The following is a 26,329-nucleotide window of genomic DNA, read 5'->3' on the forward strand; positions in this document are numbered from 1 at the left end:
TCTTCTACTCTATATCAAGTTTATGGTGGTTGCAAAATGCTGCAGCTAGACTGGAACATCATCACCCCTGTCCTCATGTCTCTGCACCGGCTTCCAGTAAAAGATCGCACTGGATTTAAGATTCTTTTATTTGTTTTTAAAGCTCTAGAAGGTGCAGCTCCCCCAGTACATTCCTGAACTCCTCTACTAGTATAACACAACTAGATGTCTTAGATCCACTAATCAACAGCTCCTGTCTGTTCCTGCATCTAGAAGAGTGAAGGGGATCAGGCTTTTTCTGTAGTCGCTCCCCAGTTTGGAACAGCCTCCCTTTCTCAAAGACAAAGATATCTATAGATAGATAGATATTCTCCATAGATATCTTTAAGGCTAAATTGAAACCTCATTTTTTTTAAAGCCTTTGGGTGTTCTTAATCTTTTAATAACTTTTTATTAGTTTTTATAATTATGTTTACTATATCTGCTTTTATAAATGTTTCGTTGTTTTGTTTCTGAAAATTGTTCAGCACTTTGATTGACTTCGGTTGTTTTTTAAATTTGCTAAACAGATAAATTTGACGTGATAAATACAGTATATGAACTGTATAAAACACTCAGTTACCTCAAACAGATTAAAAAACAAGGTGATAATGCTTTAATCTCATGGTTAAAGGTAAAATTATCTAAATCTAAACCTAAATCTAAGCTCAGCTGGTTCTTTATCTTGTGAAACTGAATGTGTTTGGATTAGGTGTGAATGGAGGCTTTGGGAGGAGGCCTGTCTTCTGTGTCAGTGTTTATTATAAGAAAAAAAGAATTTGTCTCCTTTCCCTTCCATGTAGTTTCAGTAAACCCTCCTGTACTCCTGACAGAGGCAGATCAGGTTTTGTGATGGTCATCTACAACTAGAAATTTGACAGTATGGGACTATTGAATATTATTTTAAGGAAAGCTTTAAGAAACACCTCATCATCAGCTCTGTCCTCTGGAGTAACAACTGCCAGGTCAAATAATAAACCTGAAGGCCTTGAGTGGGCACGTTACCCTGTTACCTTTGATAACTTACATATTCATGTGAGAAGGAAGGCCAGTGTTAGTGCTTAGTCTTACGACACTAAAATCCAAGCTCATCAGCTTTGTACACATTAGTTGCTCAACTACAGACAAAAAGCTTGTGACTGAAGATGATGGTTAATCCTTATGAGCTAAGAGGAAAGTGAAGAAATTACACTGGAGGATATTTCAGAAAGTTAGTTCTTTTCTCCACAGGCATTTCATTTTTCAAACATCTGAGTTAGTGATTAGTTATTTAAATGAAAACATATGAAAACACTTCTTTCTCAGGTTAGTGGTCAACCAAGTGCACATCTTTGAAACTGCATTCCAGTAGACGGCATGACAAAGGCTGAAAGTGAGACAGAGTGTTAGTTAGAAGAAGCAGAAGCAGCATGGTGGTATCATTCTGGGTTAACTGAAAATTTCTGAGGCTACACCAGAAAGAGAGGAGCAGTCTGGACTCCTGCAGGCTGAAAGACATTTAGAAGAGGAGCATGTGGAACACCAACCCCTCCTGACCTGACGCAGACATGCTTGATTAAGCTAACATAGCAGCCCTTCTTCATGTTCCAGCATACACTGATAAATGCTCAGAAAAGAGTTATTAAAAAACATGCTGTAAGTTTTCTAGATGTGTGTTTGAATCTTATAGTTCCATCTGAAAAGAACTGTTTTAATGGCTGTAAACTATTTTCTTTTGAGTGTTTCTGAATAAGTCAACCCATGGCGGAGATATGGAAACAAAGACTGGGACACATGCAGGCAGCACTGACATGACACGTAGAGGAACAAGGACGAGGATGCAACAAGAAAGACCAGATCCACTTGCATGTTGCAGAAATGCAATGGGCTGCTGTGAGTCCGGTCAGTGGAGCAATGTGTGGGTGAATTTTGGGGATGAGAATGAAAAATGAACTTGGTGGTTGAAGCGTATAAACAGGGTGTATGATGCAGATTTCAGTCAGTGGCACTTTGTGATGTTCAGTGTTTCAGTTCATATTAAATAACAGCAGAATAACCAGTGTTTGTTTAAAATGGGAAATGAATAGAGGCTTTTGATGCAATTTAATTTAATAAATGCAAACTTGAAAATCTAACATGACAATGAAAATTATGTTTGAGCTTAAAATGAACTGCAGCAAAAGCCCCGTTGTGACTGGTGTATGTTATCTAACTAATCCGTGTTAGTATGACACCAAGCTGTCTCGCTAATTCCCCTCATAATCCTGACTTCACATTTATTTAAGTTTTTCCAAGGTCCTGCACTGAGGTAAGATGAAGAGAAACTTTAAAGCTGCTTTGTTTGGTTACACTAGAGTCAAAAATGTTTGAATGAAAAATGTGAATTAATCATTGTTTGACAACTACTGCAAACTTTGTAAGAATGTTTGGACCAAAATGAGCCCAAAAATAATGAGAACTTATTTTTGATCTTTGTGTAAAACAAATGTATTTTACACAAAGATCAGAGATTGCAAATCCCTGTATGGAGTGAAATTAGTATCGTAATGGTTATAAATGCATATTATATCATTTACATGTGTAAACTGCCAATGTGTAAATGAATCCACAAACAAATGCACAAACATGAAGACTTTGTATAGAACTTTTTCACCCTCTATTTCACAGATGTGATCATTTACATGTTAAAAAGCTTCCTTTGCTGTTGAATGTGTAATCAAGCATGGTTGAATGTACAAGAATCACATATATGTGCATGTTAAAAGTTGCTTTACATGTGTTCAAATTCCTTTATATTTGCAAAAAATCCACATTTGTAACCATTATGAAAGTGATTTCAACCCGTATTATGCTTCCACCTAAATTACTGTCCATATCACATACGTAATAAATCATTTAACTGTCTATTATGACAGTATATTATTTTTTATAAGATGTTTTTTCTGCACATGGATGTTTATTTGGATATTTTCACCTGAAAATGGAAAATGCATTAAAGCCAATGTTTAATCTGAAAGAAATGACACTATATTCTCAAGCTGAAATATTATCTCACCTGTCTAACTGCTTGGATAAAATTAATCAAGGGACTTGGAGGAAAATGTTTTTATTTTCTCTTAGTAATGAAAAAAGAGCTAAAAAAGCCTAATGATGAATGAGATAATGTAATGTGCTGGAGTAATGACAATGTTAAATATTTTTTCTACTAAAGGGTGAATGAAAAATGGCAAAATGAAAATGTGTTTTAAATGTCTCTTCTAAGGATATTATTTCACAAACGTCTTGTGAACAAAGACAATTTACCTTCTGTTGGCCAGCGAAGACGACATCATCAGCACCATGCAAGAGCCACATGACAAAGTCACATGATGAGCACAAACGTGATTGGTTTAAGGGAAAATACAAGAGGGAAGGTTTGGGGTTGCGGGGAGAGGTGGGGGGCACAAACAAAACAAAACATTTGGAAATGATGAAAACATGTCAACATAATAAAGCAAATGATCATGTTGGAGACAAATTTACAAACAAATATACAAATTAATTTAAATTAATATCTGAATACAGAGATAAATGTTAGACATGAAGCAGCTGGAGTTCTGGTTTTCTTTTGGTAGTTAAAAAACATAGATTATGTTTATCTTTAACCACGGCACAACCAGAACTATAAACCATCACCTGCCTCATCCAATGGCAGCTTTTCTGCTGTTTTTTGTTTTTAAAGCAGCACGAACTGAAGCTCGATTCAGCCTGAACTGAATGCAAACCATAATCAGTCAAGTAGCATGTTTACCTTTAAATGAAACTAAATTAAATGAAAAAATTAAAATAAAAAAAAAAATAACACAGAAGGTGGGTTTCGAAAGGAAAACAAAGGAAACTCGGCACGTGTGATACAAACCATGCTAGCTAAACATGATACACAACACAGCAGACGACAGAGTCAAGTAAACATGTAAAATAATTCAACTAAACAAGGTCTGCACCAGACAGTCTAAAAGCATGTGACACCGGTTTGGCTGATGTTTGCTGGAACATTATGAACACCTGCAACTAGGGCTGGGCAATATATCGAGATCTTCAAATATATCGAGACTTAATCAGACGCAATATAGAAGAAGGGAATATCGTTTATATTGAGATAGCTTGTTTTGAGTTAGAAACATCTTTTCTTTTAAATTTTGCACAGCTGTATTTTTGTTACGGTCATTAAAAAGTATTTTCATTCATTTTGTTTTAGGAGCATTTAATTTAATTTAATGTAAAGCTACTTTAATTTCAGTCAACTGTTTTAATGCACATGTGCTGCAGATCCTTAATAAAAGTATATTAAGCACTGAAGGCTCTAAATTAGAACTGTCTCTTTGGTTGCTTGACAAAAATAAATATATTGATATATACATCGTATATCGTGATTCAGGTAAAAAAATATTGCAATATAAGAGTTGGTTAATATCTCCCAGCCCTACCTGCAACCTACGACTGAATCTAATGTTAAACTGTAGATGTACGTGATGTTTGAAATTAACAGTGTCAAAAGGACATGACAGAGTTAGGAACAATACAGACATAAAAAAATATTCAACATATAAGATAGACACAAAAGTCAGTAACTTAATTAAACAAACCATCAAGTCATGCTGCATCTTTATGAGGGTTAAACCACAAATTTCAGCAGTTCTCAGTCAGAAAGGTTAGGCACTTCTTCTAAATTCGTAAAGCACAATATCATGCAAAAATGGCAGCATGAGTGCTTTTGATTGGTGTGAGGACACAGTTTAAGTCCCAGATGAAATACATCGTCATAGCTGTCAGATAATCTGAGTCTTTGACTTAAAGGTCCCATATTATGCAAAATTCACTTTTTAATGGTTTTGGAACAGTCATACTGGTCCCCCCGCATGTGTAGGAGACCCGTAAGTGTGAAACTCTTTCAGGCGCTCTCTCTCCCCCCTGCTCCACCTCTAGGGAAGTAAGCGCTGAAATGAGCTTGTTTGAAAGCGTGTACGTTATGACGTCATAAGGGACAATAACCACTCCCCACAGAGCGATGGACCCGTCTACCGGCTCTCAAAGCCCGCCCTCTAAAAATCACCTAGCGCCCAGTGTTTTTCTCTCTTCGGCAACCCTCGTTAGCGGATATGGCTAAGCGACAGAAGCACTGTTCTGTTTGTGGCTGCATAAATGAACACGAAAACGTTTTTTTACTTCCATCCACTGAACCCACGAGGACTGAGTGGATTAATTTTATTTTTGGAGGAAATGTACCCGGAAAACTTCCAAAGGTTTTGCATGTCTGTGGCCAGCATTTCAAAGAGGACTGTTTCCACAACATGGGGGCATGGAAAGCAGGCTTCGCCAACCGTTTGAAGCTGAAGCCAGGTTCAATACCAACTGTCCGTGACACAGCTGGAGAGGTAAGAGCTGGCAGTTATTTTATCGTTTCGGCCTTATTAGTCTGATAGCTTGAAAATATATTAACCTGTCAATCACCTCATGACGGGCGATGCGATGGGCGGAGCCAACAGCTGAGCTGCTCCACCAGGGTTCCGCCCACCATAAACGGCACATTTCTGAAGCTGCTAAAAAGAGGGAGGTGAAGAGAAGCCGCTGCACTCAAACTGAGGGTCGATTTGTCCATACCATGGCGGAAATATTTCATTTAGATATTAATGAATGGTCTCAGATTGGGAATAAAGTGTATAATATGGGACCTTTAAACGAACACTGTGATGAGAAAAACCAAGATAGCTCTCAGGAAAACGTAATGTCCACATGAGCAGAGCAGGATGGAAAGTAGCTTTAACACAAAGGTGGAAGAATGAACTGAGTTTCTTTGTTTGTTTACAAGTGATTTATTTAATGTAGCTGAAATATGCTTTAAAGAAACCAATACAATAGCATAAGAACTAATTTGCTGATCAATTATTAACCAACTGTTATTAATTAGCTCTTAGTCCAATATGTGTTGCTCAGTGAATATATTATGATGAGCTTTCAGGCGTTATTAAAGCAAACCTGGATCAGTTTTTATGGAATAATGCTGCAGAGGCGACTCTAAAGGCGGATTTATACTCGCACGACATCTGCGTCACCGCCACAGGTGCCGTGTAGGTCCGCAGAGGCTCGACGCACCTCTTCAGGCCTGACACGTACCCCTGCTACGCAGACGGTTACACAGAGGTACTCCCTTGTGATTGGTCAGTTTGGGAATTTCACGTGTTGCCGGATATCTGGATCTTCTCGCCGAATTTTGTGGTAACCACTGTTTTTAAAAGTTGATGAGAGGCTGATAGGATTATTTCTTCATTTTCTTCCACATTGAACCATACTGGACGCCATTGTTGTTTTAAAACAGAAAATACCTACCGAACTGAGGTGGACCATCAAAAGAACTCCGACCCCTGCTGCCACCTTCAGATTGGGAGGAGAAACTACAACAAGACACCAAAACGACGCGCACCCCTTACGGTTGAGTGCGAGATCAAACTCACCAGCGTCAGCTACGTCGTGGCCGACTGCACGCATTCGCCGCATGCATTCGCCGGTAAAAATCCACCTGACGTGTTTCTTTTACTGCAGAATGAGTGTATAATTATTAGCTTAGTTTGTACTTTAAAATAAAAATGATTTTTACACATTTCCAGCTGTAAACCTGAACAACTAGTTATTTCAAAAAGGTACTGTACTCCAGTGCTCCAGTGAAGATTCCTTCTTCATCTGACTTTAATTCGACTGAAAGCTTGTTGGTTCTTAAATGAGACATTTAGAAGAAGACAATACATCTATCTGAACAGCATTTAGCAGCTTTGGTTGTTGCTACCGCAACAGATGAACATAAAATAATAATAAAACAATTAGTTATTTCCCATCAAGTCTTTTAAAAACAAAGATTATATTTTTATAATTTAGTTGCCTAATAATTGTGCATATTCCACCCTGAGAGGCAAAAATCACCTTTCCTCTCTTAAACACACTGTGATTTCAAACTGAGTTGTTTCTGCTCAACGATATGCTGAAGAGTTCAATTAGCTTAATGATTATACACACAACATGCACACAAACACACACACACACACACACACACACACACACACACACACACACACACACACACACACACACACACACACACACACACACACATCTGCATTATCTACCATCTGGTCAGAGAGAGGAAATAAAGGTGACTTTAATGACAGAGACAGTCTATGAGGTGTTAATGAGGAACCCACTGACTTGATGTTCATGCCAAACAACAGCAGGAACATGGTTAAATTAGCTATGCTGCTATGAACCAACTAACTTCACACCCACGCGTTAGCATTGTTCTTGCTCAAGCAACATAAAGCATGTCAGTTCTGCAGACATTGATCCACTTTGACAAAAGCTTTCTTACCATGTAAACATCACAGGAAAAAAAAACAAAAACCAAAAACACTAAACATAATTTATATTTAGTGCAGCACACAGATCTGTGACTCGGACCTTAATGAACGAACACATTGTGTTAACTATGTTACACACATGACCAAGGTCAGGTGGCTAACCTTAGTTTTACAATGTTAGTAAAATCAAAATCTATATGTATATATGACAGTTAGCAGAGCTAACAAACAGCAAATTTCTATTTTGTGTGTTGTTTTGATTATACTCTATATGGGAGGTGTGACCCCATATGGTCCACAACAGAAATAAATCAACATCTATACTATGAGGCCAAGCAAGTAAGACAGGAAGAGGTGAGGAGTGACACACTGCTAGACTGGCATACTCACTAAGGGCCATACTGGTGGCACCAATAGAGGGTGGACTTGCTGATGAAACTGAAAGATGGTGAAAACAGCGTGAGAAGAGCCAGAGTCCTCAACAGGAAGAACTCAGAGCTTGGTGACTTTCACATATTGCCTCTGTGATCAGACACATCCACATGGAACAATGCATTCTGCTGTTCTGCATTTGGCTCAGAAACACTTCCCACTGCTCTAAACACTGAGATGCAACAACATGGTCAGCTTGTTAGATGTGTTCATGTACACTGAGATAAATGGACACAATTTTTATTTTCATGTACACCATTGGTATTGTCTTAAGCAAAGCCAAACTATATGAGACAGGCTTTCCCAAACGATATGCATGATTAAAAGCTGTGCTCATGTGACACAAAAGCTAGAAAAATAAAAATGTGAGCTTAAAATATCACAGAAATAATGACGAAGTGTAATATTTGCAACCTAATCTCTACGTCAAAATACTTCCTACCCATAGAAAAGCATCCGAAAAGTTTGATTCCATCTAAACATGTCAGTTAAAGTACTGGGAAGATCTGCAGACACACCGAATGCTAAATAAATTTGATTTTTGCTTGATTTTCACTCTATGAACAAAGCTTATTTTGCTTTAAAAAACAGGGAATTTTATGTTTTAAAACATCAATTAATAGAGTACTTCACATAAAAAAGGATTTTTATTAAATTGTTTTCTCATTCCAGGTTTATAAAGAGTGGGTTTATGAAAGATAGTCAAACTATCTGTTGTAATAATCTCGTTGTGATAATGCTTGCTATTTGGAAAGAGGATTGTTGAGAACATCTATGAGTACAGGGATAGCCTAGGGTCTGGAGTTTGTTCCCTGAAAGCAGGTCTGTTTGTTCCTTAGTCTGGAAACAGATTTTCCCTTGGTAATTAAATGTGCCAAACTTAAAGATAAAAACTTTACTTCCTAATCTGATTAGAGCTAAAAGTGTGTAAGCATCAAAGGAAGTTTCTGCAGAAACTAAAAGAAGAGCAATGCACCACAAGTTGTTCCTAAGTTTCCATTCTGTTCTGTGCAACTATTTTTACTTCATTTGTAGCTTTGCCAACTGTCTTTGGCTCAGGTTTGGTTTACAGCCCCAACCAGCAATTACTTAAATTGTAAGATTGCCTACATCTGAAGCTTCGTGTACACACACACACACACACATAACTCAAACACATCACTGCCTTTACACATGATAGTTTTAAAACTGTGTTAAAAATATCCCAAATTAAATGTTTTACAGCTGCATGAAAAAGATAAATCAGGAGTCCTGTGAACTGGTTTTCATCCAGTTCTGATGCAGGAAGTTTGTGTTCAGAGCCTCTAAAAGCTCAGCATCCACATACAATTCTGCAGAGTGAAGAAGACAACAAAGCACCGAAAGTTTGCTACACCTGATCACATCTGTTCCATACTTCAGCTGCAGGCTGTAAAACGTACACCGATCCGATCCTGTATTTGAATTATGTTTTAGAATTTGAACAAATTTTGCCATCTCTCAACCTGACATCATTTGAAATGAAAGAAATGTACAGTCCTGTACTAAATGAGTATGACAGGTGAAGAAGCTTTTTGGTATTTATGAAATAAAAGAGGCAGTCATTGTTGTGGATCAATAGATAATGATTTATCTGCACTGTGCTTGGATATCATGTGATCAAAAACAGTGTGAGGGAAATATTTCTTATTAAAATACAAACAGAGAAGATCAAAACTACAATAAGGATGGAGACAGATGTAGAGAAAACATAAAACAGACAAGACAGGGAAGAAATAAACTTACTTGTGAAATACTCTGAGAAGTCCAGTGGAAAACAGAACAGATGGAAAAACCATGATGAGAAAACGATAAAACAAAGAGAAGAAACAAAGACAATGAAATGAGAAATATTGATTAATGAATGTTTTAACCCATTATTAACCATCCGTCACACCGCTCATTATTATCTCTCTATGCTGCTGTTTGCACCGCTGATGATACGGAAACTATTTTATCCTCCAAATTAGAAAGTTTGTGTTTTTTTAATAGCTCCAAAATCTCCTTCTAGGTGGGGATTCAATGATTTTTAATACACAATGAGCTAGCACCTTCTGCTTTTTCCTGATATAAAATTTTACACTAACGACATGAAAACAATTAAAACAACTCACTCATCTTAATTCCATATATTTTTAAGTAATCATATGAGGTCTTGTTTTGCTCAAACATCTGTTAGTGGGATGAAACATCTCTCCTTGGCAGTAGCATATCTGGAAACACAAGGAGGAGGCTGAGGATGGCATCGTCTAGGGGAGCAGTGAGGTGATGAGGCACAGATGGACGCGTGACACACAAGCTGGTTTAAACTAATGCAAACAAGTTGTTCCCTGATTGCATCCTGGTGACGTGCTATCATTTAAAGGAGGGGTGGTGTAGTGGTTTCACCAGCCGCCGCTTCACCAGCTGCTGCCAGCGTTTTAACAGCCCCTGTCGTTGCTATTATAAAGTCCAAGCCTGCCAGTCTCTACTTGTGGTTGCAGTATTAACAATGCACTTTGCCAGTGATTTATAAATGCAGAGATGAAACCTCCTCACAGTGAAGTGCAAATCAGAATACACAAGAACATTCCAGAAGGCTTTCACTAAATCACCTGTTGGTGCTGAGGGAAGCACGGTTCTGTAAAACACAACCTGCCTGATCACAAAGCTAACGTCAAAGGGAAGGGAAGAAAGAACAGATTATTGCATACAGGTCACACTTTGCGTGGTTAGAGGTCACTAAGCAGTTGGCTTATGAAGTGGAAATGGCTCTGAGAATGATCGTTCCTTCTGGCCTGGATGGATAAGGACTACAGCGGGGCTTGGCGTGAGAATAAAGGATTGAAGGGTTGGAAGCATCTGAGCTCAGCTAGACATTAGGAGGTGGTGGAGGAAGCTACAGCGTTGGGTTCAAAGCATCAAGGTCAGGGGAGCGTTTGCTCAGAGAGGATACGAGAGGAAAAAAAGAATCACTCACGGACTGGCTCTGTCTTGAAAGTGCTGGCAAGGCTGCTCTCGCCTTCGCCTTTGCCGTTGATGGCAGACATCTTGACCTCATAGGTGGTCTCTGGTTTCAGGCCAACGATGGTGATCCTCATCATGTCTGTGGGAGGAAAAGTGCTGTTATTTAATTACGATGGAGGGCCAAAAAGGATTTGAATGCACAGCAGCTTTGGTTGTGACTGCAAGCTCCATCGGCATCCAGCCTTTTGTTGTTCACACAGATTTTCATTATGTGTCCACCTTCTGTACGAAAAACTATAAAAACACAGACAATCTTGCATTTTTCTTTCAGCTCTGAGGAAAACCAGCAGTTAATAGCAGGTCAATTCTGGAATCATTAACTAATACAGGAACTAATACAGGAAACTTTAATGCCTGAACCATGAAATAACGGGCAGAAAATGATAATTTTTAAATCTGAAGTCTTTAACAAAATTAAAAAAAAATCTCACCGCATGTAGCATCTGTCAATGTGTAATACGCCAGCATTAGTGTGGTGCAAACGTCATCCACCAGTGGGCAGAAGACAAGTATCAGATGGCATATGACAGGGTTTTTGAAAGGGATGTCCGTTAATACAGAACTAATACCAATGTGAAAAACTAGGGCTGTCAAACATAACATGTTAATTCAAAGAGATTAATCTGTGTAATTAACCTTTTTTTTTTTTTACAGAACTATCAATGATGCCCCCTTTCCACAACTATTCCAACATCATCTTCATCCTTCCTGAACTCTGACATCTCCCCTAACGACGGCTATTCCAGCATCATCTTCATCCTTCCTGAACTCTGACATCTCCCCTAACAACGGCTATTCCAGCATCATCTTCATCTTACCTGAACTCTGACATCTCCCCTAACAACGGCTATTCCAGCATCATCTTCATCTTACCTGAACTCTGACATCTCCCCTAACGACGGCTATTCCAGCATCATCTTCATCTTACCTGAACTCTGACATCTCCCCTAATGACGGCTATTCCAACATCATCTTCATCCTTCCTGAACTCTGACATCTCCCCTAACGACGGCTATTCCAGCATCATCTTTATCCTTCCTGAACTCTCACATCTCTCCAGACAGTAAAAGACAGTCTTATCTTGACTCTTGTCTTATCTGTTGTTCTGTCTCTTTCTCTCTTTCTTTTTCTTTTTTATATAGATAGAAGCTGATTTTGGGCATACAGGTGCTTTGTCACAGCTGTGAACCAAATCCATCATAAACCAAATTATCCTCCTTATTTCTAAAGATTCAGACAGTTTTTCAGCCTTACATTTAGAGGATGCCGCAGGATGACCCATCTGACATGTCACACATTAACCAGTCAGCCATCGTATCTCACATCCTGGTCCACATTCCTTACCAGACTTTAATGGGATTTATTAGTACTCATATTTGTACCCTAGTATTTAGCTAAATTCTTACCATGAAATGATACACTAGGTCTCAGAAATAGTAAATTTCAAATATTATTCATCAAGGAGTTAAAGCAAGGACGTATGGAAGCTGAGAGAATGAAAAGCTTATTTTTGAGCTCACCTCATGATCTGATCCTGTGATAACCAGTTACAGTAGGTGGCTATGTACAGAGAAATCAACTCTATAATTATAAATTAATTCTAGATGAAATAATTTATGAATGAGTGTGAGAGTGTGTATCCGAACTCTCAACGCAGTCTGTAGCATCTTCTCTTCTTGTAAAATCAGACCATCAGCTCTGTGGGGTTTGCGTCATTTTCTGAATCTCACTTCTGTGAAATGAACTGATTAACTTGCTGCCTGTTCTCAGTTATTGTTATAATTTCATGCACAATCCAGGAAGCAGAGAACAATCAGGGTCAGAACATGTTTTCGTTATACCGAGAACACAGGATGGTTATTGTGTCTTACTCATACGAAGATGTTTTCATTGGACGTCTTCTGACTGTTATGGTTTTGCTTTTTTTTTATTGATTCCTATTTAGTTTCATACCCTGCAATTATTTGTATGAGACTGTCTGACGTTGCCTCTGCTGATGTGCAGTAATTTCTCTATAAAAGAAAAATAATTGAGACAGAAAGTAGTAAACAGATCAATCTAATTAAAGTTATTTAAAAACACGGCTTTTCATCCTTCGTTTAGAGTGACTTGGTAATAAAATAGCTACTTTGGCTTGATTTTTTATTAGAATTTGATTTGCACTGAATGCATGCTGAAATAAAAAAAGTATGATAATGAAAGGACACAGAACTGCAGCCAGTATATGTTTAAGCCCTGGGCTGGAAAATGGAATATTATGCTAATGGGATTATTCACAGAGATTTAATCTGTGAAAGAATTGCACATAATACAACATTTCGACCAACAGAGGGGGGTAATCGCTGCGTGCACAGGGCAAATGTCACATGAAGCCATCCTGTTTGATACTAAGAGAAAGCTATTAAAACATCTTTATGCCTTTTATGAGTGGAAAATACTGATCTCACTGAGATTTCTGTGCACACAAAGGAATATTTCCTGACTTTTGTCATAAAAAGCCACCTGGCTGATCTCACTGTGTAAAACAAGAAGTCATTTCATGGATGAGAGCAAATTTAGTCTGAAAGAAAAACTTTTCATTAGATTAACATCTCAATGAGAGGAGGGTCTTAGAGTGAACTGAGCATTAATAACTGTTGGGGGGAAACTGTAAAAACACAAATAAAAAGCTTGGTGCCCCCTGCAGGGTTCAGAGGTGGCTTTTAGTAGCAACATAAAACTCATGTCACTGCAGAAACGTTTCATGTTCTGATTAAATTTCTAGCCGACCTGAGTAATTTGGTTCTAGCTGTGAAAGGTTATCGTCACAAATCTGAAGAGTTGTCACAAATTCAGCTGACTTGGATGTGTGTTAGTGGCAGTGTTGGCTTAGTGCTGTAGCACGAAGAAATGGGAAATACACTGAGTAACCAAAATGAAACACACTAGAGAAAAATAAGATGGGATTCGTAGTGGAAAATAAGATTGTGGTGAAACGTCCTCTTCAAGGTGGAAATGTGTTTAGAAAAAAAAAAAATCCAGAGTGATTGTGTTTAGAAATCATTTAAAAATCTGGTGCAGTCAGAGAGAAGAAAAGCAACACCAGAACTCAGAGTAATGCTTTCATTGTAAGAGTAACGTCATGTCCTGATAATGTCAGGTCTCTAGAATAATAGTAATGTTGCAGCAATATTCTACAGTCACAGCTAAAGGTGCACAAGCAAAATATTAGTTTATGTCTTTTTTCCGTAAATCTAATGCAAACACATAAACCAGAAGTATTAATAGACACTTTTACAGTATATATTCAGCTTTGTGTATGTGATGCAGTATGGCTCCACTGTGCAGGGTGGGGTATTTACATCTGGCAGTACTGCCTTTAAACATGTGATGGCAGCCCTGGTTCACAGTAGTGAGAGACACAACAGGCTTTTCCTTGACACAGCTCAGCCGCTTGATAATTCAGCATCAATATGCTCCCTTCCTCAGCTTGTAGCAGCTTCAGCTTCTCAAACTTCCTGACTTTACAAAGTAGCTTCACACAATCCAGCAGGATTTGTCCGTTCACCGTGTGTTTTGAAAAGAATCTATCAGAGGTGGAGGAGCTGTTGTAGCTGAGTGGCATATTTTTGCTAACATTTGCTGTTTGTGTGTGATTCCATGCGTTGTGTTTTGTGAGTATGGCTCCGTGACAGCTGGCTCTCGGGCCTTGAGCTGACAGCTGAGCCTGTCAGCCACTGACTGATACATCCCATGCGGCATTCAGGACGAAAAGCATGCAGATTTGTAAGCACCGAAAACCCTCGGTGGGAGAGGGATCTGCGGCCTGTCAGTGTGTGAACTGATTGTCATTTAGCCTGCAATGTGTTCATACCTCTCCCTCTGACATCAGCTACTGTCATGTTTGGATTACCTGCTGCTGCCAGTGTGTTTTCTGCATGTAGACGCTGTAATTCCAAAAATGAAAGAATCATAAAACATTTAAGATGTGCAAAATTGTCCAACTACAGTGAGTTTTTTTGGAAGCAATGCTGACTAAACACAGCAACAATTGTGCTAAAGCTGCCAAGCTAACAGAAAAGAACAAATATACTGCTGGTTATAAGCTGGATAAAATGCTCAGAAAATTCTCTGGAGCGCCATTTCCATACTTTAGTCAATAAAATCTTTTCAACCTGCAGGCAGGTTGTACACAGCGAGCTCCACAGGCTTCATCTGACATTAGAGGCTAATTCAGCTGTTTTTGTGTTAATTTCTTACACCTTTTGTTTGAGAACAGGTCTTTTATTCACCATTTTTACCATTTCATTTTTAGTAAAAGAAAATCATGTTTGGAAGTTACTACCCATACCATTGCTAAAAATGAATTAAACTGAATTTTCCTCAAACTTGGAGAGACACCCCCATGACTTATAGTTTATCTTAAAAACAAGGCAAACAAGGATAATTAATTCATTGCTCATAGGCAGCTTTCTCTGATTTATTGAGATGATTTTATAAAAAAAAAAATATATCTTTTTGGTAAAAACTTCTGTGTCTGATATGGCCACAAGATGCAATGGAAATACTAATATTTGTTCTAATCTGTTTCCAAAATTTATGGAAAAAAAAAAAAAAAAAAAAAAGTATAGCCATGTAAATCACAACTAGCAGATAACATAATATTACTGGATTGATCAGTAATAATATGATCTTTACTGATTGTATTAAAGGTTGGTTCTAAACTTTTAACATTTTAAAGCTGAAATTTTACGCTCCAGCCATCCAGTAAAGAAGAGTTCAAACACAACATGAAGAAGCTGCTTTCAGTGCTCTGCATCACATAAATGGAACAAACTCCCAGGGGAGCTGCTGATCTGTGGCAGCTTTTGCTTTCTTTTTTATTTTCCTTTTTTCTGTATATATTACTGCTGATAAGTGTTTGTTTTGAAGCATTTATGTAAAGCAATTTAAATCACCTTGTTGGATTGGGCCATATAAATAAATCTGCCTTACCCTACAAGAAATGCTAAAATAAGTTGTATGATTTACCTGTAATGCAGTGGATGCAGCCACAGAAAATACTGATGGTGATGAAAAACAACCCCTGCATGCCTGTGATTGATTAAACTTATTTTCCAAGGCTTTCGGGGGAAATGTGGAGCAGTGGTGGTGACTGAGGGATTTTAAGCCTAATTCAATAGTGAATCACATAGAGCAAAAATCTATGTCACAGCAGGTGTTTTCTATCTGCTCCCACAGTCTGATTAAATGTGATGCTGAGAAATCCATGTTGGTATTTCGTGTGAAATGAACTCTTCATGTGTGTGCCATATCCAATGAGTTATTTTCATCTGAAAGATGAGTGACTCACCATCCTCAGCATCATACTCCTTGCCGGTCCATCCCTTCCCAGGCAGACGCCACTGCACTCTGTACTTAATGATGGGCACTCCCCCCATGGAGTCAGGCTCGTCAAACTCTACCACTGCTGTGCTGGAGAAAGGTTCCACCTGTTGGATTTCTGGTGATGAGGGCACCTCTGCAATAGCAGGGAGAGAAAAAGTCAATTATGAAAGCAAATCAGCAACACAAATCACATGACATGGTAGACACATTAGACAGATCCTTGCCGTAACTGCTTTTAACTCCTAACAACAACCTTTCATTTTTAAAAGTATAATCAGGAAACATCTCTCTCCACTTGCCCACTTAGCTTCTGTGTGATTACTTTAAAATACATGCTTTAGCAATATAAACAGACTTGTTTTTAGAGGAGTTTATAACCTAATGCTAACTGTTAGCATGCTAAACAGACTCCTGGTTAGCTTAAAACCTGCTGCTGAGGTGCCTTTCAGGGTGCTCCTTTTGTACATCATTAGTCTTTTTTTCTTAACAAAACACTTAACAGATAATAGCACAAAGATGCAGTCATTCTGCTGTCAAAGCACAGGATGGCATTTATCACAATAGCACCGGAGTCACTCTTCCAGCTAGCTCTCATACCCACTGCTGGGAATTATGCCAAAGGTCTGCACTCAGCAGAGTTCATCAGTTTAAGTAATGTTATTGTAAAAAGTGTGAAGCTGAGATGTGTTATAAAGATAACAGCCGTGCCACATCTGAGCTAAGATTAATTTCAGCAGGCATCTAAAAACACATGACATTCTTCTTGTATGTAACAAAACAATACTATTTTATTTTAATATGCAAACACTATAACTTCAGATGTTCAGCGTCACATATTGCATAATTTCATTATTTTTTTTAACAATAGCTAAGACAAAATATAGAAGCACTCTTTCTCTTTCCATAGAAATATAGAGGGTACGAAGCAGCCAGGTGCTAATCAAATACACTTGATTAATTGATCATCACCAATGTGAACACATCAATAAAAATGCAAGTGTTTAGTCAGTTTATTGGTCTGGAGAACTCAGAGGGCTTTAAAACAATGACAAAGAGAAAAGAACACAATGATTGCTGCCCTGTCTGGGAAGGGTTGTAAGCAGGATTCCAATTATACATGGGCTTTTGGGGGAGCCATATTTTCAAGTGTGCACGTGACTTTGCAAGAGAGATGCATATAAATAAAGGCCTGATCTGAAGCAATGTCATAAAGGGGAGCGAGAGAGTAATAACATCATGCATACGATGACTTCAGGTTACTGCTGCTAAACTGAATCATGTGTTTTTAGGTTTTCAAACACACACACACACACACACACACACACACACACACACACACACACACACACACACACACACACACACACACACATACTCCCTGCATTTTGATTTTATTTCCGTTAAATGAATGATGACACATGAAATGCATCATTTGTGTTGATCAACTCTGGTTGTATTTACCTGAAAGGACCAGATCATTTTTAAAATTATGTCCTCGTATTATGTCCCTCCACCCCAAAAACTACAACCTTACAACTTACCTTTAGGATGAAAAAAGTACTTTTCATTCATGATCATTTTAATACAAAAATCTTTATTGTAAACCATATATATGTATATGACTGCAGAACTGTATGAGTCCGTAACCAAACCTTCCATGTGCTTTTAGCAGGGTTAAATTTGCAATTATAAGAGAAAGCCCACATCCTCCGGTCGGTAAATGTGTGAAGATCTCTGAGACATGACTGAGTCTGCAGTGAAAGTTTTACCTCATGTCTGTGATGCACTTTGATTCATGATTAAAAGACTGAATGATGAGGGTCACAGAAATAGTGTGCTAATGCTATAATACTCTTAATCATTCAAAGGAGAGGGATCATTATTATAATCATTTGTTAGGAGGATACTTTGCCCATTAAATAACTTAACTGTCAGTCTAACCTCTCAGTCTCTTCAAGGTTAAAAAAAGGACATATTTTAGGGATCCATAAGACTGAGTCCCCTGTAGCTGAAAAACCTTTTTACTCATATTTGTAACCAGGTGAAAAGCCTGTATTCAATAACAAATAAACTTCTAATGATTTAATGTCTACCATGTTGTTTAGTGTGATGAATGCTGCAATCTCTAGGTGTCGCTAGTGATGCTTTGGAGTTTCTAGAGGGTTTTTAGGCACTTTAAGTAACTTGTCTTTGCAATTACAAAGCAACTCTGAATGTAGAAATCCCCTGCTAAAAGGCAAAAGATTAAATGAACTGTCAGTCCATTTATGTAGAACTGCAAGCCCACTAGGGCAGCTCATTACCACCACGTTTACAGAAATTCTTTTAGAATTTCCTAATGACAAATCCAGCTTTCATGGACTTTCTGGCAAAATAAATAAACTGAAAAATAAAGATTGTGCTCTTTAGTTGAGTTTTTCACCTCAGACATGTGGCATTTTCTAATTAACATATAGGAAATAAGGTGAAAAGAAAAATTAACAAGGTTCTGTATGGGCAAACGAAGTCACCCTCAGCATACTGATGTGGCAAAAAAGTGGAAAAAACCTCAAAAAGCCTACAGGACTTTACACAATGGCAGCTACGGGTGTCACTGCAATTAATGTGGCCACATAGCATTTAAGTTTGAAATAAACGACCTATAACTTGCAAGGGGTGCGAAGCAATTTGCGTGAAGTCAACACCAATCAAATGCCTAAACAGAAAAAAAGCAATTCCACTGTGATTTCACTGAGTTTGTTGTCATCTCTTTTATAACTTTCACCATTGAATGTCACAGGGTCATGTTTGTGATCCGTTTTCATTTTCTCTTTATATCTCAGGGTGCCTTTGGGACAAACATAATGTCACTTTCTATTTGCAGCCAGACAATAGACTGGTATAATATCAGCTGCAACCCTGTTAATGGTCTCGATAATTAACACATCCCTGATTCCACGAACGTGGATGTCTCAGATGGCATGCCGTCCACAAGGACAAATAAAACCGTTGAGAAAAAACAGCTAAATTTGAGCTTCATTCACAGATTTCATAGCCAACTTCTAGGATTTCACATCCCCATTTCACACATCCTTGCTCTTTAAAATGATTTCCGATTGCTCATAGATTTGACCGTTAGCTGTTATTGCTTATTTGATGGGCATTTCTTGTAGTTTTAGTGCTGAACTGTTGAAGCATTTAGTTGAAACTGGCTGGATTCATATTAAGTAGTTTAGTTACCCAACACAGTTTTAGGTGAAGATCTATTTTATTTAAAGATTTAAATGAGAGGTAGAGATTAAAAAATATTAGGTTTTTTCTGTTCTCCTGCACAGAGCATCCCACACACCCTTAAAATAAAATCCTGCCACATCACTGCACCATTTCGGGATTTTCTGAAGTCTGGGAGCGGGGGTGCTGTGGGATTGGGCTCTCGAAGGACCCAAGATAAACCTTCGAGGAGCGGGGGGTTTTATTGTTGCTTAAGGAGGGAGTAAAAAATAAACTAAATCTCATATGTGAAGCTAAGAACGACTTAAAGTGAAACAAAACCAACAGAGTTGTTTCCACTCATTCTAAAGCAGAGATGGGTAACTCCAGTCCTCAAGGGCCACTGTTCTGCAGGTTTTAGAGATTTTCCTGTTCCAACATATCTGATTCATAGGAAATGGATCCAACAGCTTGTTCTTAAGTTCTACTAAATGACCCATTAACTTGTGCTGAAGCAGGGAAACCTCTAACAGAGGACCAGAGTTGCCAATCAATGTTCTAGACCAGGGATCACTCCAGACCCCTTGAGCCAGTGTCCTGTAGGTTTTCCGTGTCCCTGCCGCTACACATCTGGTTCAAATGAAATATTTTTCCAGCAACTTGTTGTCAAGTCTGCACCAGCCTCCTAATGACCCATTATTTTTGACCGGTGTTCTGCAGCATGGATGTAATGAAAACCTTCAGGACACTGGCTGAAGAGGTCCAGAGTTGGTTTGGGATTAGAATCCTGTGTGTCATTTGGAGCCAGACACAAATATTTTTGGATTGGGTTGCAAAGGTCAGACAACCAGCTGGAGCTGGGAAATGGATTTTGTTTTTTATTTCTCTCCAATGAAAAAAATGAAATAAAGAAACATGTTAACTGGAGGACTTTGTTTTCAGTGAACAAACCTGCTTGGATAAGAAGGAACTCCTTGGATTCGGTGCCCATGGTGTTGGTCGCTGTGCAGTTGTAGCTCCCAAAGTCGTTCTGAGAATCAGGTGAAATCTGTGGGATGGAAAATAACAAAAACACTGAGAAACAAGAGTTCATGTGGATAGGGAGTGCACATCAACAGGAAACCTTTGACATGACGTCTCATCAAGATGTCGTCATCGCTCAACGGTTTAATGTCATTCAGCTTTTGAGTCATGTTTAACACCAGAGATTCACAATCAGATGTGCTGATCATGACATACTAGTACAATATCACACTGTCTGTCACTCTGTAGGAGTAGTATGCTTACTAGCTTTTTATCTTGTGACATATTTATTTTTAGCTTTTCATGTCACCACTCAGTTCACTGTTTAATCTCCTCTGAGGTGTTTTTAGTCACTGATCTTTTTTAAGTAAACACTACAAGGCTATTTTTTCTCTTTCTTTACAGAAAAACATCCACAAAAGATTGTTCAATAATGATCTTCAAAACTGAAAGCAGAAAAATATATCTTTACTACCGCTTTGAACAGTTTGGTCTTTGATAACGCAGCTGCTGCAGACACTAAATAAAAATATCTTTTGTTGTTTTATGTCAGAATAAATCAGCATAAAAACGCATCACCTCCAGGTAGCTGATGGTCGGCGTGTTGTAGATCTTTATGTTGGTAGTGTTGGGACTCGGCAGCTGGAAACCATCCCTAAACCAAACCACTGAGGCTCCGGGGTGTGCATCCACCTCACAGCTGATGTTGGCTGGGTTTCCCTCCCATGTGTAAACTGTCACAGCACCAAGGATCTTTGGAGCATCTGAAGGAACCAGTGGAGAAAATGCTGTATCAGGCTTGTGTGTATGAAATAACTGTAACTGTTAATTCCATAACTCTTGTACCAGTATCCCAGAGAATAATCCTCTTCATTAGGAGAATAAGTGAAAGATGTAGATACTTATCTAATCAGCTGAACATGAATAAAATAATTACTAATACAATAGGCTAAGTTTCATCTGACAGTGCTGGCAGCATCACTACAGGGTCTTACTATAATAAGGAAGCTTAATAAATCTCCGGAGGAAAAACTACAGAACTGATAGAAATTAGTAATGTACGAATTAAGTTCTCCAAAGACAGGAAGCAAGGAATATTTCTCTTCTTCCCTAAAGCTATTCTCTGCATTTCTGGCAGTATTTATTTTGTTTGGAAATGCTTTTAAATATAAAAGAATGCTTTTCACTGTCCACTTAAGGCACATGTTGTGACAGAAACAAATACTTGGGAGTCAGAAGTTTTATAACCAAATAATGGTTCACGCTGTCTCTTAGGACCTCTTCTCCATGGGTCGTACCCCCTCTATTTTGTACTATAAGGTTATTTAGATGGCAAAGGGCTCAGTGCTACTGGATCCAAGAGAAAAAGGCCCATCTTAGCTCACAAAAATGACCGAGCCAAGATCATGTCCAAAGGCAGAGAGAGGGACATTGCCTTAAAGTCCCCACCAGTCAGCTCAATTCTTCTTTGACTGAACAGCGCTATCAGCCACATTTTCTCAGTTTATGTTCTTGTTTAAATGTGGAGTCATGGGTCAGGCACATTTTAATGGAAATATTCAACTGTCTTCAGAACTGGTGCACAGTCCCAAACGCAGGATGGGTCCCAACATTTTCAAGTCAGTTTAACATCAAATTTAATGTCCGAAAATCTTTAACTGTCTTTAAAGATATAATGCTGCTACTTTGTGCAGAAAAAGAGTCAGAAGGTGGCATCAGTGGCTGGAGTTACTCCACAGCCTCCAGGACTGATATGAATTTCTAAGTAGTTGTGCTTTTCAAAGACCTTCATGCAAAACAAACTTCCATCACTAACAAACGGGGGCTCAAACAAAAACTCTATTGACATGTTCCTATCAATCCCTCAGCAGCAAGCCCAGATACACCCAGCCCTGCTAATGGGATCATGCTGTGCAGCAGATAGGCACTTCCATACTCAGATAAAGTCTTCATTGTGTGAGTGGGTGAGTGGCGATGTGGAGGACAGAGAGTGAGAGCTGTGCTCAAGACAAAGCACATTTTCTTATCGATAATTGGCACCAGTGAATCAGCTACCTGATTATTTGCTGATTACTCTGGCTAACAGCAAGCCCTCTAGCAACTCTATCAACGCTGCATTGTGATAATATCTTTGAGCAACTTGCAAGCACATTGAGAGAAAGGAATTTTTAATCCAATTAAGCATCTATTGACTTTCCTTGTCTTTCCTTTTTTCTAAGATTTTTAGATTTTAAACAGGGATTTACTAATATTTTTTGTGTTTCACTTACTCTCATTTCAAGCAGATGTAGGCAGCATCATTTTCTTGTAACCCAAACAGCCTACTTGGATAGTTGTCTCCTAATAACGATGCATGCTGCCACAATACCACGATGCTGGTTCAGATCCAGCAGGGGTTTCATGCACGTCACCTCCATCCATCACTGTAGCATTTTAAACTTGTTTAAAAAAGTAGGTCTTGCACTAAAATTGCTCATGAGCTGAAAAAGCCACAGCATCCTTTAAGGCACATCAGAGCTTGAACCTTTGCTTCCACGATAACAATTCACAGTGGTACCACTTAAAGTCTGCTTTCTCAACTGCTGTTCTACTTATTACAGAAGCAAAGACAACTGCCCACACAGTGTCACAGCATGTCATATAACATGTCTATTTCTGGTCTATTTCTATCCTAACAGCAATATTAGTGTAGCCTAACAGGTCATTAACACAAACATAAAAAATAGGGAAAGCTTTGGCTCTCCACAAATTACCTTGTGCAGTAGTTTTACATAGGTTTAAATGTAAAGTAGCTCCAGTTAGCAGTTAACTATTAGCTGTGCAATTACATGAAATATCACAGATATATAAAAAAAACATATAAATAAAGAAATAAAATATAAAAAATTAATAATGAATAAAGCAGCAGGGCAGACTTACAGCGTACTTCCAGGTACATGTGCTGGCTGTCATGACCGATGGAGTTGCTGGCAGTGCAGAGATACTGGCCAGCATATGTGAACTGGATATTTTTCAAGGTGAGGGAGGACACCCGAGCATGGCTGCGTACCACAACGTTCCTATCAAGGCTCTACAAAGAAGAAGAAAAAGTAAATATTCAAATTTATACACAGGCCATTTTACATATATATATGCACCTATCATAGCATCCAGCTAGTAGCTGAACTCAACTAAACTCCTAAGGAAAGAAACACAGACATGTGATGATGTACCAAAATACCACAACAGTGATCAGCTGGATGGAAAAAAATGTCAGGGTTACAACTGCAATGGATTCTTTTGAGACATAATTCTGTCTGCACCACATAAAAAAACAACAAAAAGCAAACAAAAGCCAAACTCCTACTGTGTGCTGATTATTCAGTTGTCTGGGTGCAGGTTCACAGGCAGCCCAACTGCAGCTACAGTCGGGACAAACGGCTTATCAAATCTTTTTCTTTTCATTAACAAGTCACATTTATAAGACCACCTGCTTTACTGGAACTGCTGTGTTGTGAATCTGAAGAGTAACAGACGATGCATTCAACCTACATCAGAGCGAGCTCTCTGCACAGGTGTGCATCTGGCATACGATGGCACCTAAAGAACTTCACTGGCTTTATTAATGATGCAACACAGCTCTGCTCCGTCTCTGGTGTATAGCTTGGTGTTTCTGTAGCATGTAGCTGTAACAAGTCCAGTTAACTTTACATACTTCCTGCAAACTTTGGAATTCTGCAGCAGAAGTGACCAGCCATTAGAGGCAAGGAAAAAAGCTCAGCCTTATAAAATCAATAATAAAGTGGGTGCTTGTCCAAAACCTCTAGCTATTATAAATACAGTGGCAGCTTTTCTTCCCTCTGGCCAACACACCGTTCCCACCGACAGGGGATGTGCATCTTCCTTTCAGCTGCCATGATCTTTCATTAATAATTCATCCTCTGCACTTCACTGTTTACGTTTTATAAATAACTAAATACTTTTTGTTGTATTAGCATTATTGTATGAATTTTTTGCAGTGCATGGGGATCCAGATGTGGAGGAAATATTTCTTTTTTGCCGTTTACGAAGATCTCTGGGAGTGTCCTAGAACACTGTTAAAAGGGCAGCATTAATCTTGTCTTCCTACAGAAATGCAGCAAAGAGCTGGCACGGCCCTACTGTTGCGATGCAAACAGGGAAAGGTTAATGGGGAATAATCCATTCATGATACTACAGAAACAGAAGTGAGGAAGCAGACCCTTAACAAAGATTTTTTTACTGTTAATTTTACAGTTGTGACTTGTCATTAAATTGATTATGACGGCAGACGGAAGGCGTGGAAATGACTCTACATTCTGTTGCAGGTTCACCATCGCTTTGTTTTTTAACTGTTACATAACCTAAATTATCCTGAAGATCTTTTCCAGTCAATCATTTTTAACAATTTTAAGACCCCTGTCAGAAAGTTCTATTGATATGAGGAAAACTTGGTAAAACATCAAACTTATACAAACCACACAGCAGCTGCTTATAGGAACCAACTGATGTGCATGAACCTTTTCTTTTCTATTCAACTTTGGTACTTTATCAAGCATAAATATGGCTTAAAATCCTCAGAAGGCTAGTTTTCTTCTTATGTTTTCTGCATGTATGATCTATCTAAAACTTAATGTAAGGAAATCAGGAAATCTTTGTTTTGTGCATTATTTCTCCCCTTTAAGGATTGTGCATCTGAGAAATTAGCATTCACTTCTAAATGTTTGACAGGCATACATTATATTGCAAAAAGTACTGGCTCAAGTTCAGTATGACGCTGGCCCACCCTTTGCAGCTATAACAGCTTCAACCCTTCTGGGAAGGCTTTCCACAAGGTTTAGGAGTGTGTTTATAGGAATTTCTGACCATTCCTCTAGAATCGCATTTGTGAGGTAAGACATTGATGTTGGATGAGAAGGCCTGGCTCTCAGCCTCCGCTCTAATTCATCCTAAAGGTGTTCTGTTGGGTTGAGGTCAGGACTCTGTGCAGGCCAATCAAGTTCATCCACACCAAACTCGCTCATCCATGTCTCTTTGGACCTTGCTTTGTGCACTGGTGCACAGTCATGTTGGAACAGGAAAAGGCCATTCACAAACTGTTCCCACAAAGTTGGGAGCATGGAATTGTCCAAAATCTCTTGGTATGCTGAAGCATTCAGAGTTCCTTTCACTGGAACTAAGGGGCCAATCCCAGCTCCTGAAAAACAACTTCAAACCATCATCCCCCCTCCACCAAACTTTATATGTGGTACAATGCAGTCAGACCAGTACTGTTGTCCTGGCAACTGCCATACCCAGACTGTTCCATCAGATTGCCAGAGGGTGAAGCGTGATTCGTTACTCCAGAGAATGCGTCTCCACTGATCCAGTGTCCAGTGGTGGCATTCTCTACACCACTGCATCTGACGCTTTGCATCACTTTTGGTGATGTATAGCTTGGATGCAGCTGCTGCCATGGAAACTCAATTCATGAAGCTCTCTTTGCACTGTTCTTGAGCTGATCTGAAGGCCACATGAAGTTTGGAGGTCTGTAGCAATCGACTCTGGAGAAAGTTGCAAACCTTTGCACACTATGCGCCTCAGCATCTGCCGACCCCGCCCAATCATTTTACAGGGCCTACCACTTCGTTGCTGTCGTTCCCAATCCCAAAACTCCATCCTCCAGGGCCCCAAAAGGTCCAGGATCATCACAGACACAGGAGTGGAAAGAGTGGAACAGCCTGACGTGAGTCAAGACCTTGACCCAAATGATCACTTGTGGGATCAGCTTGGATTTGCTGCATGTGCTGGAGTGACCAACTCAATCATGCTGGTTGACCTTCAACAACACCTGGTGGAGGAATGGGATGCCATCCCAGAGCTAAATGTGACCCACGTGAGGAGGAGGTGCTGAGCTGTTGAAAGAAGCTGTGTAT

At 38.9% G+C, this 26,329-nt stretch overlaps 1 protein-coding gene across 20 annotated transcripts in view; it reads right to left on the bottom strand.

Moving 5' to 3' along the window:
• ncam1a (neural cell adhesion molecule 1a) overlaps nucleotides 1–26,329 on the bottom strand; it is a 303,473-nt gene that overhangs the window by 32,520 nt on the left and 244,624 nt on the right. For 5 of the 20 annotated variants that reach the window (XM_042008023.1, XM_042008018.1, XM_042008031.1 and 2 more), the window contains 8 exons: nucleotides 23,337–23,487; nucleotides 20,997–21,181; nucleotides 20,346–20,442; nucleotides 16,171–16,338; nucleotides 10,792–10,917; nucleotides 9,579–9,590; nucleotides 7,773–7,820; nucleotides 3,301–3,303 (listed from right to left, as the gene is read on the bottom strand). In XM_042008023.1, the coding sequence (XP_041863957.1) occupies nucleotides 3,301–3,303; nucleotides 7,773–7,820; nucleotides 9,579–9,590; nucleotides 10,792–10,917; nucleotides 16,171–16,338; nucleotides 20,346–20,442; nucleotides 20,997–21,181; nucleotides 23,337–23,487 (790 nt within the window). Of the gene's footprint in view, nucleotides 1–3,300; nucleotides 3,304–7,772; nucleotides 7,821–9,578; nucleotides 9,591–9,883; nucleotides 9,887–10,791; nucleotides 10,918–16,170; nucleotides 16,339–20,345; nucleotides 20,443–20,996; nucleotides 21,182–23,336; nucleotides 23,488–26,329 lie in introns of all 20 variants that reach the window. The other 15 variants (XM_042008028.1, XM_042008030.1, XM_042008034.1 and 12 more) reach the window with 7 other exon arrangements.

The sequence above is a fragment of the Melanotaenia boesemani genome, chromosome 15, assembly GCF_017639745.1.
Source record: "Melanotaenia boesemani isolate fMelBoe1 chromosome 15, fMelBoe1.pri, whole genome shotgun sequence".
Taxonomy (NCBI): Eukaryota; Metazoa; Chordata; class Actinopteri; order Atheriniformes; family Melanotaeniidae; genus Melanotaenia; species Melanotaenia boesemani.